General features: G+C 38.4%; 1 protein-coding gene across 10 annotated transcripts in view; it reads left to right on the top strand.

The window, feature by feature from the left end:
* pou2f1b (POU class 2 homeobox 1b) overlaps window positions 1–15,198 on the top strand; it is a 34,805-nt gene that overhangs the window by 4,123 nt on the left and 15,484 nt on the right. For 5 of the 10 annotated variants that reach the window (XM_049485086.1, XM_049485084.1, XM_049485083.1 and 2 more), the window contains exons 2-5: window positions 7,436–7,501; window positions 9,978–10,069; window positions 11,839–11,934; window positions 14,409–14,591. In XM_049485086.1, the coding sequence (XP_049341043.1) occupies window positions 7,436–7,501; window positions 9,978–10,069; window positions 11,839–11,934; window positions 14,409–14,591 (437 nt within the window). The remainder of the gene's footprint in view (window positions 1–7,435; window positions 7,502–9,977; window positions 10,070–11,838; window positions 11,935–14,408; window positions 14,592–15,198) is intronic. The other 5 variants (XM_049485089.1, XM_049485091.1, XM_049485088.1 and 2 more) reach the window with 3 other exon arrangements.

The raw sequence follows: 15,198 nt of genomic DNA, 5'->3' as shown, positions 1-15,198 counted from the left end.
TCTTTATTCATTGACAAAACCCATTATGTACTCACAAAGTATATTCTGCATCATGCTAACAAAATACTGTCACATTCCCCACAATAATTGTGGTTTAAAATGAGTTAATAAAGTGTTTTCTATTTCTATTGATGCTCTGTTCACAGTAAGACTAGATTAGAGGGCACCGCAGACAGTACATACAGAGAGCTTGTTTAATTATGAATTAAGATGACATGATGATGCTTTATTTTCCACTATAAATATTGATTTGTTAGTAATCTGCCAATATAGCTCTCTCATGCACTATTATATTCTCATATCACACTTCGCTTCACACACTGTTTCAGATTTGAACAAATAGATTTGTTCCAGACTTGGATTTATATTTATTTCTTTTTTTTCCATCTGATCTGGCATTTTTGTTTGAAATCAGACCCATCAATACCAATTTGTTATGTAATCACTGGATCATTGGTCCAGTGTTTAATGGGGCAACTGGTTATTTTTAGGGGTGCATCAATATTGGGTAATTTTTTTGGTAGAATATGGGACTATATCTACCGAAATTCGCATTCCAGATGAATATAGGATTTATTTTGTTGCAGTTAGTTCTGATCTTGTTGTGTGATTGGCTGGGAGACACTATGTAAAGGCCAAACCACGTTTAGTGTTCCTCTTAAATGTCAGTTTGGCTTAATTACCTGGAAGTCTTCTAAAAAAAAAATGGCCAAGTGTAACAGATCACAGGTAACAAGCCTGTCAACAACAGCAAACTTATAGAGTCATTTTCGTGGGAATTGATTGAGCTTAGTAATAGGCTAATTTTTTTATTTTTATTTCAATAGAAAAAAAATCTCTTAGTCTGGGCCTAGGCTTCATCCGTGCCTGGAAAATAGACCCATAGAGGTTTAGCACTGTCCTACTGACCTCCAATGGAATGAAGATCCAGTAAAGGTCTCTCCACCAGGTGCCAAGCTCTGTTCTGTACGTTTTAAGTGCTTTATTAGGAGAAAGCCCTCTTTACACCTAGTCATTCCATATGTATAGATTCTGCTGATAGTTTGGCCACATACATTTACACTTGGTAGTCAAATGCAGAAGCATTTCAGAAGCCTGAGACACATTTGAACCATGTTATTTCAGTAAAAACACATCCGATTCTCAAAGATGCATCTAAGAACTAAAACCACTTCCTCTTATAGAGTTCAATTCCTACATCATGCACACAATTATCGGTCAAGTCTAAAACATCTGTATGGTGCTGCTAATTAAAAAAAAAAAATATGTTTTTTCTTTCTGGCCTCTTTATTTTAGGATTGGTTTCCAGAAAGAGATTAAGCTTAGTTATAGCTTAGACTATATTTTCCTTTCAATTGTAAAAACCTCTTCAACATGCTGTGTAGTCCAAGACTAGGCCTAATTAATCCCTGTCTAGGAAACTGTCTCTCAGAGTTAAAAACAATGGCCCTGTGAGATGGGCCTGCACAGTTTTGCACAGCTCTGCATGTTTTTCTCTTTTGGTGTCATGTCGTTTTGACATGCTGACACGGTTACATGCATTCAGTTACATGCATTGAATTCAGTGATTTAGAAAATATAATAATATAACTTTTTTTCTAGCATAGTATTAAATAAATGTATTAGCTTTTCTAATTTATTGGTTAAAAAAACTCATAAAAGTCATAAACTCTGTGAGCTTATGGTTTTAAAAAATATATATCTTCAGACTAGTAAAACAGGTACGCTCTAACACGTCAAATTGACCTTTACATTACCTGTAGCACTCCTAAATTTATGCAAAATTATGTGAAGTGCCAGAAACTCTGCAATATTAATTGTTTTATGTAGATCAGGCCTAAATGGTCTTGATGGCTAAGATGTGCCCACTCTTCGCTTTTTTTTTCTCCCCCACAAAGTGTCCTCTAATTTAATTCAAATGTAGAATTTGCATGTGATTAATATTGTGTCCATGGTTACTCATATTGAAACTCTCAGCACTGTTTATCTTCTTCGTGGCATTCGGTTCTCCTTTCAGTAAGAGACGCAGCTAATGAGTTTCATATTTAAAATTCCATATTTAAAATTCTGCCGAGCGAGGTATTTGCATAACATCATTATGCTGATGGCTTGTGAAAGCGTGGCAGCTGAGAGAGTTATTTTCTGCTTGTTTCAATGGTGCGTTTCAGGTTGGCTTTGGTTTGGTTGCTTACTGACTTTGCTTTGGAGTTGGTTGCCTGATATTTGAGTCCTTTCCTGCTTTTAGATCTGTCAGATGAGTCAGAATGGGTGCGAGGAGGCTTTTAGATTGGAATCAGAGAGACTGACTCTGTAGCTTGAAAGGGATAATGAGTAATGAATTGGGAGAAGTGGGGAAATATTTAGAGCCAAAGCTAAGATAAGATAAATGGAGTTCTTATATTGTTATTGTAATAGGAGTTTTCATGATTAACACACTGAAAGAGCTGCGATGCAACTCAAATTGCATTAACTGTATGTACCAACAATAAGACCTTTTTATACCATAGTAATCACACGTCACAATAAGGCTGGAGGGAGAGTGAGGTAAAATTAATGCAATCAAAGCTTAGGTGAGCTTAAATCAATTTAATTGACATTTATTTTATTTTTTTTGCACACATCACATTTTTTTTTTGCCATATTGTGCACCATTATTTGGGACTACTCAAGTTCACTCTTCATGCATTTTAAAAAAAAAATTTTTATCGTAATTAATATTATTATTTTTAGAAGCGCCAGTAATTTGCCTAATAAAGTCTATGAATAAACATACGCTTGCGGTGCTGGCGAAGTCATTTGCGAGAGTGAATTAACTTCTTAAAAGAATGTCTAATGGGATCTGAAGTTAATCTGGATATGCTAATCGCAGCCCATGTCCCATGATGGAATTATGCCTGCAGAATTGGCTGCGTTCGCTCCAACAGAGTGTCGAAGCCGAAGGGGGGCCTGGGACGGCGATGCGGAATGTCAACTCGGTTATTCAGCATCACGTGACCCAGTGTAACCTTCTAGGTGTTAGAATTGCCTTTTTTTTTTTTTTTTAGAAGTATGTTTCCTAATAGTTCCTAATATCTTTTAAAATCAGAGTCCTTTCCGTTTATGCTCACAGATAGTAAGTAGCCTGTTTACCTACCTGTCCTGCTAATTAGAATGCCTGCACTCTGTCACTAATTGGACCTGCGTGGGCTTGGATTGCGCTGTTGTGCTGAGCTGTAGAGGTTATTTCTCCCCCCCTCCTTTCCTTTTTTCCCCTCTAAAGCCATCCAATTAATATGCTAATGAGCTGATAAATATTTATGAAAAAATGTAAATTATGCAGAAAGCTTTCAGAGCGCTGTGTGAAATGAATTGCTTGCAGGACTTCAAAGTGTTCGCCGCGCTAACGAGGCAGAGGAGGATTTGCATACGACTTTAATCAGCTGAATACTGATTACGCTTCATTATGGGTGCTGCCAGCTGCACTCTTTGTTTCTGTTCCATTCCAGAAAAGGGGGGGAAAAAAAGCTAAGTTTTTCACACTCGAGCTGTCGTGACGACCATGGCTGTAAGTGAGAGAGGGAGCGCCAGAAAAAGGAAGGAGAGATCGGGTGAGGAGACGCGCTCTTCTCTGCAGGCTTTGTTCTACTGTATGTTGGTGCGTTCTGCAGCAGACCACGCGGTAGTGTGTGTATATTTATGTATGTGTGTGTGTGTGTGTTGTGTGTGTGGGTTTGTATGCTGGTAGTTCTTTCCTTCTTCTTGGGTTGCTTGAACAGAGAAGCCTGTAGAAGTCTGTAGTGTAAAGTGTGTGTAAGAGTGTGTGGGGTGTGTGAAGAGTTGCTGTGGATGCTGGTGGAGAGGAGACCATGCTGGAGACAGCAGGTGCAGCTGTTGATGGTGAGTGAGAGTGTATTGAAGCGGCATGTGTGTCTGCTGGATTGGTGTAAAGCAAGTATAGCAAGAGCGTGCGTCTTTGGCAGTTCGAGTGTGTGTGTGCGTGTGTATATTGATTGATTTAATATGCAATTAATGTATTATTTATATATTCAGATTTAGTGATTAGAATGTTTGTGAGCTGGGTAATGCAGTATGGGTGTGTTTTCACTAGAGCAGTAGTGAGTTTTACTATGTATGTATGTATGTATGCGTGCATGGTGATGTTTGAAAGTGTGAGACAATGACAAATTGTTGTATTGCATGGGTATAGTGCAGTTTTTTTCTTATCTGGGACTCTGGGTACCTTAATGCATCTAGTCTTTACATTTCTATAAATATAGTCACACAAGTTTGGTAAATATTTGTGAACAATTCTTGTGCAAATGTGCAATTTTGAACCGATTTTAGTTTTATTGTCAACGTTTGTGTTAGTGTTTTAATTCATTTTGATCATTACTGATCTCTCTCACTCCATCTTTGATATTTGTTTATAGTGGAGCTAACTTTGAACTCATCTGTTTTTTTTTTTTGGTCGACCCCTGATGTGAAATGCACTTTGATTTTACGCTCTTCTATAATGTGAGCTCTTTTACCTGTTCTGCTCAGTTTTTAAAATGCTGCTTCAACAATAAAAAAAGTATGCACTACTCCTGCCAGTAGAACAGGGTGTTTAGACAATAGTTTCACTTCTAACCAGCCATAAATTAAGAGCTACATGTGGTGGGAGTGTATTTCCTCCAATGGTTTAGGTAGTGTAGGCAAAAATGAAAGAAATTATATAAGTGTCTGAAGGACTCATTGCTGTTAACTTGCCCTACACTGCAGACCCAAAACTGCTTTATTACCTTCTGAGAATGCTCCTTGCTTCTGCGGGCTGGAAATAATGTGCTTTAATGGCTTTCAATATGGTAAAAACAAAAGATTGCAACTTGAATTAGGCTTAAAAAGAAAAGGAAAGAAAAACAAAAGAAGATGCTCTACATGCTGGATTGGGTTGGACCTTTTTTATTTATTGCAATAACATATAATATTAGTGCGATAATGCTTAATACTAGTTAGTAGGGGTGTCACGATTCTCTAAATCCTCGATTCGATTTCATTTTCGATTTGAGGGTCACGATTCGATTCGATTCTCGATTTTCTTGTTTTTTTTCTTGTTATTATTTTATGCCTCATAAAATTTAAATAATATATTTATTATTATTATTATTATTATTATAAATATTATAAATATTATTATTATTTATTAAGATATATATGGTAATGCCATCTAGTGACTTTTTTTGGTAGCAACAGTGTGCACTATTAAAACAAGCAGTTTATCAGAGCTGTGTGTGGATGGCTGGTGAAACTGCTCATTACATGAAGCTGCAGTTCTTCATCCAACCACTAGCAGCAGCAGCACAAGCCCCGCTCTCTTCACTCAGTCACTACTTCAGTACAGCCCAGCCACGGGCTACAGAGCTCAGCCAGTCCGTTTTTACTGTTTCTGTAAACAAATAAAGGTTTTAACCCCACTAACCGGATAATACAGCTCACTACAGTTCATCTTTCAGCCCAAGCAGCTAACAGCAGCAGGTTAGAACAGCCGACACGGAGTCACTGCTCGGATTACATTTATAAACAGGTCAGTTAGCGCGCTGCTAACCTCAGGATGTTTATAACTACGGAGTTTAGTGGACACACCGCGGCCGCCAGGTAAGTCTTTTAAAGGCTACTGAAGACTATTAAAGGCTATTAGAGTGTAACCCCTGGCTCCCAGGGGTTACAAGAGGTTATTGAAAGCATTATTGGGGGGCAGAAATCAGTACAGGCTGGTTAGATAAGTGATGTGGGTATTGTCTTATAAATATTTACACATAACTTATATCTCTCCTGAAAAGCTTTTATTTTAGTCAGAAACACGCTTGTGTTTACTTTATCTGAGAGAAAGATGTTTTTTTAATTCAATGGAAAGCAACAGGTGTAGTCAATTATAAGTTTAAGATTTTTAATCCACCTCACTGTGATCTATAGTCAGTGTTCTCAAGTCACACTGACACACGCATTTCAGCGAGTTCACACGCTCTCACCTGCGCGCCCCCACCCCTCCGTTAGATACAGATACAAAACCTGCGCGCCCAACCCCCGCCCCCCCTCCCCCGTTGGACAGATAAAAACAGTGATCACTCTCCCGCCGACTGCGCTCATGCAGTGGCTATCTCTATTTAAATGAATAGGATGCGCTGTGTTGGTGCCGCGCCATTTGCGTAGCGCGCTGCGCTATTTGCGTAGCGCGCGCGGGAGGGATCGTCGATTCTCTTTTTGACTTCGATACTCGAGATCGTGACCTCATTTCGATTCGATTTCGATAAAATATCGAGATCGTGACACCCCTACTAGTTAGATATGTCTTCACAAAAAAATGTAAATGCATCCTTAAAGGTAAAGTATGTTTTTTTTTTTAAAGGTCCAACTGCGTATCTTAAAGCATTCCAACATTTACTTTTCAGTGTGTTTTCATGTAAGGGGCAGACGATATTCTGTAAACATTATATCATGATATTTAAAGATGTCATGAAACACAATACTTAATGACGATATTTTGACACACAGACCAAAATATTCATGGGAATATGGTTAAGGATCATGTTCAATAACAAGAAAAAGGCTCTAGAAAACTACAGTACTGTCTAATGAAAGACCAATTGCCGCAACAGTGATGGCCTGTTTTTTTTTTTCCCTTTTTAAAAGGGATAGAAAGACAATTACGCATAAAACCTAATGAAAAACCTAATAAAATTAAACTATTCAAATTGCAGTTTGATTAGAATCTCCGCCCTTTAAATTCAAGCTCATTATCAGTACAAAATGGAACTGCTAAATAAATCAAATTAATAAGTGAATAATTTAAACATGGCCTCATTCAGCATGTGCTGCAGGGAAGGAGGGTGTAGCGGAGTGTCGAAAGCCTGTAATATAACCTAACATTTACAACCAATTATTAATGGCCTGGGTCAAACCGGGATTGTGCTGATATGGAAATTCTTGACTGCAATATGCAATATTTTTAATGGTGATAAAAATACATACACTACAAAAATAGAATCAAGCTTGTCATCTGTCTTCATAATAGATATGCTAATGAACATATCTCTTTCCATTATGGTCAAATTAGTGTACTTGATTTGATCTGCACACTCGCACAGTATGTTTATAGAACTGGGCAATGTGATGTATTAATAAGCATTTCACCCGACCATAATTGAGAAATATGTTGTGATATAAATTACACCCATATTGTCCATCCATAATAGATCATCAGCAAAGGATTAGAATATTTACATAAAGCATTATTAGTGTTTAGTATTTAAATAAAAGTTTGAACTTTGGACCCGTCCTGCTGAAGCAGTCATGTATAATGATGCATGATTCCTGTTGACGGTATGCAGGTGCAAAATCTCCAACCGATATCTACTTAAAGAGAGATCTTAGCAGTAAAGGTGACAGTGCAACTCAAGTATGTCTCTGTCTCTTGCAGATTCTAGAATGAGTAATCCGTCAGAAACAAGTAAATGTGCAATGGAGAGTGGGGACGGAAACACAGGTGAGTTACCTGGCCACTCGACAAGCTCACGGTTCACTTGGTTTTTAACCCCCGCATGTTTCGTGAAGTGATTTGTGCATGTTTGACTATATAAACAACTCTAAATGTTTCTTTATACAAATAAAAAGTCCTCTTCTGGAGATACATTCTGCAAGAAAGTAGATATGTAGATCTGTGGTTGGCTTCCATTTTTTTTAATTGTGTAGGTTAGGTCACCATTGGTATTAAACATTTCCATTATGGGGAATTCTGCTGAAAGGTTGATATTAAGGGGCAAGCTTGGTGACCACTGGTGTGACCACATAGGAGTCTGCGATGTGTCAACTTAAATACACACTTTCTATTATTTGTAATTCTGTATGAAAGTGGATCTTAAGGCTAAGGATTGAAGACGACTGGTTTAAAACATTTCCATCATGGGGAACTCTGCAGGAAGGTTCATATCCAGTGACAATCCAAGTTGGGGACCACTGATGTAAAAGCTTAATAAAGGTAGATCTCCAAAAGCTAGGTTTGTGACCACTGGTTTAGTATTTTTCCATCCTGTTGAATTCTGCAGGAAAGTGAATCTCTAGGAGTCTGGTTGGTGTCAACATATATAAACCCTTTCTATTATCTGTAATTCTGCAGAAAATAGATTTTCATTACCTTGGTTGGTGTTCACAGGTATAAATCCTTTTAGTCATGGGGAATTCTGCGAGAAGGTAGATCACCAGGACTAAGGTTTGTGATCATTGATGTAAAACATTTCAAGCATGTGTAATTCTGTTGCAAGGTACATTTCTAAGACTGTGGCTTGAGACCACTGGTATGGAGCCTTTAGTTCTTGTGGAATTCTGCAGGAAAGTAGATCTCCAGAAGCAGGGTTGTTGACCACTTTCATGTGCAATTCTGCAAGAAGATAGATCTCCAAGGCAGGATTGGTTACCATTGGTATTAAACCTTTCCATCATAAGTAAAGGCCAACTTATACTTATGCAGCAAACCTAATATAATATGTAAAAGTATGAACGCCTGAGGTGCACCTCCTCTGGAATTTGAGCTACAAGAAGTAGACAGCAGCAACTGTGATTGGTCTGCTGAGCCTTATGTTCTCACCCACACATTCCTTCCTTCACAGCTTAAACTGCAGAGCGACACAGAGTCACAGACTCTGAATGCTCAAGTATAAATGTGGGCACTGGTGTAGGACACTCATGCAGGCGATGCTGTAGACAGCGCTTTGACTCAGTATAAAAGCATCAACCAGCCTTAAGTGTGCATGAAGGTAGGCCTCCATGGCCATGGTTTGTGACCAATTGTATAAAAATCCATGTCCATCATGTGTATTTGTGCTGGAAGGTAGGTCTGTAGGGGAAGGATTGGTGACCACTGGTGTAAAAGCTTTCCATCATGTGTAATTGTGCAGGAAGTTGGATTTGCAGTTACACAATTGGTGACCACTGGTTTAGAATGTGGATATTCTTTAAATAAAAACAATTGTAACATTTAGCACATCTCATTTACAAAAAACAGAACATGTTCTCGTAGCCTAATTCCTAACTCTCTGGAGTAGGGCTAATGATCTTCTTGCTTGTACCTGGGCATTTGCATGGGGCTCTGATTGGTCCAATAGACTAAGGACTAAAGACCTGCCAGTTTGAGTGAAAGATCTGGGCTCAAAAACCCAGGCTATGCTGCTAGCCATCAGCAGCCAGAGTCTGAGAGAGCACAATTGGCCTTGTTCTTTCTGGGTGGGTTGATGACGCTCTCTTCCCACATCACTTCTAGTGTGATGTTGGTCAGCACAGGCATCTTTTAGATGAGTCGTCAGAGGTGGGTAGCTTCGCTTTCCTCTTAGCATGTTAGTAAAGCTGCATATGAGGCAGTTTGGAAAGAGGAGGTGGCTGATTCCACTTTTTGCCTTTACCCTCTTAGTGCCTTCCAAATTTGGGGAAAAAATTGTTCACAAAAGTTAACGCAAAGCCCAAAGACACTAGAGACAGTGCAGGCACTTGGCATGACTAAAAGATTCGAAGAAGGACCTGCATCTGAATGATGTGTCATTGCCTCTGTAGCACGTGAATATCTATGCAAACACATGACCAAACATCAGAAGTTTTTTTTTTTTTTTTTAAGATTAGACATGCCATTTTAGAGTGCCATTAGGCCATACATTTGCAGAGCATGAAGAGCACCAGGACCAGAATTGAAGAACTTAGCCTTAGAGCATAGTTAAGGTGTTTTAAACAGTTTTAATGAATGAAATGCCTCATATCGCGTCACATTGCCACTTGTGCCATCATAGTGATTTTGAATACAGGACTAGGTGTGGTGATCTGAGGATGTGTGAAAGGGTAATAGTGGGGAAAGTCTCTGCATATTTATCTCTGAAAGCCTCTGCTGTTTCTAAAAAAGAGAGCTCTGCTGTGTCAGTTGAAAGGGTTTTTTTTATGACTACAGTCCATTGAGCTGCTGCCTCTTTCTCTCCCTCCAGGTGCCCAAACAAACGGACTGGACTTTCAGAGGCAGACGGTGCAAACAACAAACGCAATCACCAATGCACACGCACAGGCCCTGCTCCAACAGGTACAGCCCCCCCCCCTCCCCCCCCTTCTGTCATGCCTTCTCTCGTTCTTTCTCACTCTCTCGCTCCTGTGCTCTCGCTCTCATTCTTCCTTTTGTCCTTTTATTACTCTGTGTAGGAACATTCACAACATTGTTCTTTCACAGGTTCTGGCGGTTTAACAACAGTATAAGTTCTGTAACTGTAGGGCAATCGGGCACATGCTTACACACGCACGCACACACACACACACACACACACACGGTACACACCGAGACCTATAGGAATGTAGCGATGTCCCCAGGGTCATTGTTCTCTCCTGACATGATGCATCCTGTCTGAGTGGCTAAACCGCTGTCTGACCCGCTCTGTTATTATCATACCCGTGAATGACTGCTACCAACTCTGCACATTAATAAGATCGCTGTGATCGCTCTCTGCGTTCAGATGAAGGACAATGAGCTGTGTGTGTGTGTGTTTGTGTGTGTGTGTGTTGAAAGTGTAAAGATTGGAGCTGCACAGACATGCGAGCAGGGAAAAAGCAATGTTGCTATCTCCTTTTTACAAGGGAAATTAATTGTGCCCATATGCTAATTAGGTGCGCCGCAGTTGCTCGGAAACAGATGGTGGAGAATATGCAAATCTATGCAGAATTTGCATGCACTGCATAACCGTTTCTTTAATTAACATACCCCACCCCCTCCCCTTCCCTTCAACTCTCAGAGGACTGCAGAGTATTTTTATCACCACGACCATTAAAGCAAACTCTTCTCCAGCCTAAGTTCTCTCTTCTTTCTCCTCATTTCTCCATTTTCTCATTTATCTCTTTTTGTTTCTCGTCCTCATTTTTATCTTTCTCTTTCATTTTCTCTAGCTCTTTTTTTTTTTCTTTTTTCTCAGCTCCCTCTTCACTTCTCTTATATTTTTATTTCTCTTTTCTCTCTAATCTTTTTTTTCCCCTCTCGTCTGCCTTCCTCTTCTCATTTTTCTCTCATCTCATGTCTCCCCTCATTTATCCCTTCTCTCACTTTCTCTGTCCTCATTACTCTCTCATCCCTTATTTTTTCTCTTGGTCTTATCCGTGTCTTCATTTTCTTTTTTTCATCTTTATTCATTCGCATTCTCACCTCACTTCTCTCAACTTTTATTTCTCTCTCCACTCCTTGTTCCTCTGTCCTCATTTTCCCCCTGTTCCCTCATTTTTCCTCAACTCATGACTCATGCCTTATTTCTCACTTTTAGTCTCATCCCATTTTCTATTTCTGTCATTTAGAATTTATATTAATAAATCCTAGTTTCTACCTTTCTCTTTTCTCCCATATACTTTTTTACACTCTCATATTTTCTTTCTCTGTCGCTTTGTCTGTCTGTCTGTCTCTCTCTCTCTCTCTTTCTTTCTCTCTCTCACTCATACTAGTTTATCAATTTACATTCCCTCTTTCTCCCTCCTTTCTCATCTTCCATGAACTCTCTCTCGCTCCCTCGCTTTCTCTCTCCTCATTTCTCTCACCTCTCTTTCATCCTTTCATCCTCTCCTTCCTCTTTTTCTGTCTATACTTTTTATATATTTTTAAAATTCTTTTCTTTTCCTCTCTCTTTTTTCTTTATCTTGCCCCTTTGTGCTTGAACATGGTGGGTGATGAACATTGTCCCTTGTCTGGAGTGTCCTCTGCTCTAATTTTGTGAGAGGTCTGTGTCCTGGGCCCTGATCCTGACCCTGACCCTAACCCTAACCCTGACCCTAGCCCTGACCCTGACCCGATCCTGACCGTGCTCTGTGTTCTGTCTTCAGTGTAAGTCAGAGGATTCGGCTGAGCTTCCAGCCTCCAGCCAGCAGGGTGCGCTGACCCAGACTCAGCTCATGTTGGCCGGGGGGCAGATAGCTGGAGTAAGTGGCACGCTGCCTGCACAGAGGGTCTCCATGCACGCTTGCTGTCACCATCATCACGTCCCCTCATACCATACTGCCACCGTCCATCAGAGCCACTCTTTACTCTATGTCGTGATGGTGCAGTTTGTGTATAGCAGATTGCCTTAGATTGCAGGATGCTGGACATCTCTGTCCCAAAAGTCCTGATAAATAAGAAAAAAAAAACTTGTGTTTAGAGCCCGACCGATATGACTATGGTACTGATTATATGAAGTTAATAACTTTTTTTTTTTTTATTTGAGTCAAATTTTAAAGCAGCATTACTGAACTATAGGGTTTCTTTGTTCTGTAGCTCCCCCTACAGTTAGGTAGTGTAATTCACTTTTACTCCTATGCAGTAAATACAAAAAAGGAAGACTGTGTCATGGTTAAGATATTATTTTAAGATGAAAATATCTCCTAATGTTGCTTTAAACGTTGCGGTTTTAATAAATCAAACATGTACAGTCAATTAAATAGTCACCAAATAGTCAGTCAATCAAATAGTTAAACAGTCAAACTTTTTATAAATGTAGACCATGAAATTTAACAGAAATGTTAGTTTTTTTTGTGTTTTTTTTTTATTTTAAATGCAGCTGTTTTTATGTTTGTGAGTCAGCTTATTGTCCTGTTACTGTATTCAATAAAAGCACAGGATAATAGAAGTTTTATCAGAATAGATTATTTGTTAGTTTTACCATATAGAGAAGTATTGGCAGGTATTTATTTTGCTGATAAATCCACCACAGATCCTGATCTCAATGTCTCCTGATATTATCAGTAAACCAGCGTATCGGTCGGCCCCTATTTGAAATGCAGGTCTTGCTCTGTATTGTGTGAGACAGTGATGAGTCCTGAATTGGGCTGTATTGTTGGCCTTCAGCATCAGTTGTTGGTATGCTGGCATTGTTTTTATTTATTTATTTATTGCATGTTTATCAGTATGTCGGTCATGCACATGTATTCATTCTGTGTCGAGCCTCAAGTCTGTTACTGTCATCCATAAGTCCTCAGAGTGATGCGTCATACCGATCAAATCAGGCCGGCGCCTTCTGACTGTCAATAGAGTTATTGCGAACGGTGGGTGATTATGAGCTGAAAGTAATATATTTAATACACAATATTTCAGGGTTTAGTTTTTAGAATAATAATATTACTGATGATATGACAAAACTATGATAAAAATCATTAATTAATTAATTTCAATTATATCCTACTGCAGTCGAATTAAAGGTTAAGGTTTTATTTTGTATAAATATTTTAACAATTTCAAACAAAAGTAGAAACAACAAAAACTTTTTTTGTATTTTTGTAAACAGCTTTGTAAACCTACCAAGACTTTCGTAAATGTAAATAATAAAACTTTTAAAATAATGTAATGTAACATACATACCACAGTGGAAAAATAATGCAGATTATAATGTTTAGGGCCAGTCTAAAAATTACCATAACATTTCTCCACTACTATTATTCTTCTTTTTCTTCTTTTTATTATTATTAGTAGTAAAATTAGTCTGTAAAATGATTTGGGCATTGGAAGTGTCAGCAAAATGCTTACAGGCATACAGGCATGATGATTGTGAAAACAAATACTTCTGGTAATTTTGAGATGTCCCCTAATGCTGGGCTGGCTGCACGAACAATGGTTGAATTCTCAACAAACACACTCTGTCTATTATACAGTGCAAAGTTTTAATTCTCACTCAATTCATAATATAGCAAAATGCTTTTATGTTGCATTTAAATATATCTTAATTACAATTGAGATATACTTAAATTGTACATTTTTAATATGTTTTTTAGTATGTATTCATTTTAATGTTGTAAGTATGTACTTTTCTATGTTAGGTATACCTAAAATAACAAATAACAAATAAGTATAACAAAATAACAAAAAAGATGCAGAGCTTTCAAATCTTAAATAATGCAAAGAAAACAAGTTCATATTCATAAAGTTTTAGAAGTTCACAAATCAATATTTGGTGGAATAACCCTGTTTTTTAATCACAGTTTTCATGCATCTTGGCATCATGTTCTCCTCCACCAGTCTTACACACTGCTTTGGGATAACTTTATACCACTCCTGGTGCAAAAATCAAGCAGTTTAGCTTGGTTTGATGGCTTCTGTAGTCTCTTACTTTTTCCAGAGCTGTATATACTTAAATGCACTTGTCTTTTACAAGGAAGGCCTTGGTTTTGGACATTGGTAAAATATTGCTCAGTTTTGGGAGTGTATAAGGGGAGTGCATGTTTGAAGTGGAGCATGTAAAACTTGAGATCTGTGTCATGGAAAAGGCAGAGTTATTGTTGTAAGTTATAGGGTCGTTTACTGATTTGTCCTTCATCTTGTAACTATTATAAATGTATATGTGCGGTCGTCTGTTCAGTGTGACTGACTTTAATGCTGAGATTCTTCTTTTTCCCTTCTTTTCTTTCTGTTTATCTGTCTGTAGTTGACTCTGACCCCAGCACAGCAGCAGTTGCTGTTGCAGCAGGCTCAGGCACAGCTGTTAGCTGCAGCTGTGCAGCAGCACTCAGCCAGCCAGCAGAGCAGCACCACAGGAGCCAGCATCTCCGCATCCGCTGCCACACCCATCACACAGATCCCCCTCTCCCAGCCCATCCAGATCGCACCCGTAAGACCCCCACCACAGCTGTATACAATACACAGTCGCAGTCACCAGAATCTAATAGGATGTTCTGGTGTTTATTAGTTACCAGGTTATCATGATAATTAATGAATAATTACTAAATTATTTGGTACAATAGAGAAATTGCTGTGAATAGGTATTGTGCTTAAAAGTGTACAGTACCAGGCAAAAGTTTGAACACAGTTTAAATTCTGTGGTTTTTCATTATTTAAAAATTTTCTACATTATAGATTAATACTAAAGAAAAAAAAATATGGAATTATTTACTAAACAAAAAAAGTCTTAAACAATACAAAATATATTTTATATTTTAGATTCAACAAAGAAGCACCTCTTGCTTAATTGAAAGCTTATCACATTTTGCCTCTTAATGTGTTTGAGAGCATCACTTATAAAGTTGTAAAGAGGTAGAGTTGGTATACAGTGAATAGCTCTATTTGAGTAATGTTCTAATCCATGTTATGACAAGAACTCCTCAACTAAGTAAAAAAAAAAGTTAGTCAATCTGAAACATTTCAAGAACTTTGAAAGTATCCTCAAGTGATGGAACTGGCACTCATCTACACCGCCCCACGAAAGGAAGAGCAAAAAT

The sequence above is a fragment of the Astyanax mexicanus genome, chromosome 11 (assembly GCF_023375975.1).
Source record: "Astyanax mexicanus isolate ESR-SI-001 chromosome 11, AstMex3_surface, whole genome shotgun sequence".
In the NCBI taxonomy this organism is placed as follows: domain Eukaryota; kingdom Metazoa; phylum Chordata; class Actinopteri; order Characiformes; family Acestrorhamphidae; genus Astyanax; species Astyanax mexicanus.
Note: the sequence above shows the minus strand (reverse complement) of the source record. Positions and strands in the feature narration are given on the sequence as shown.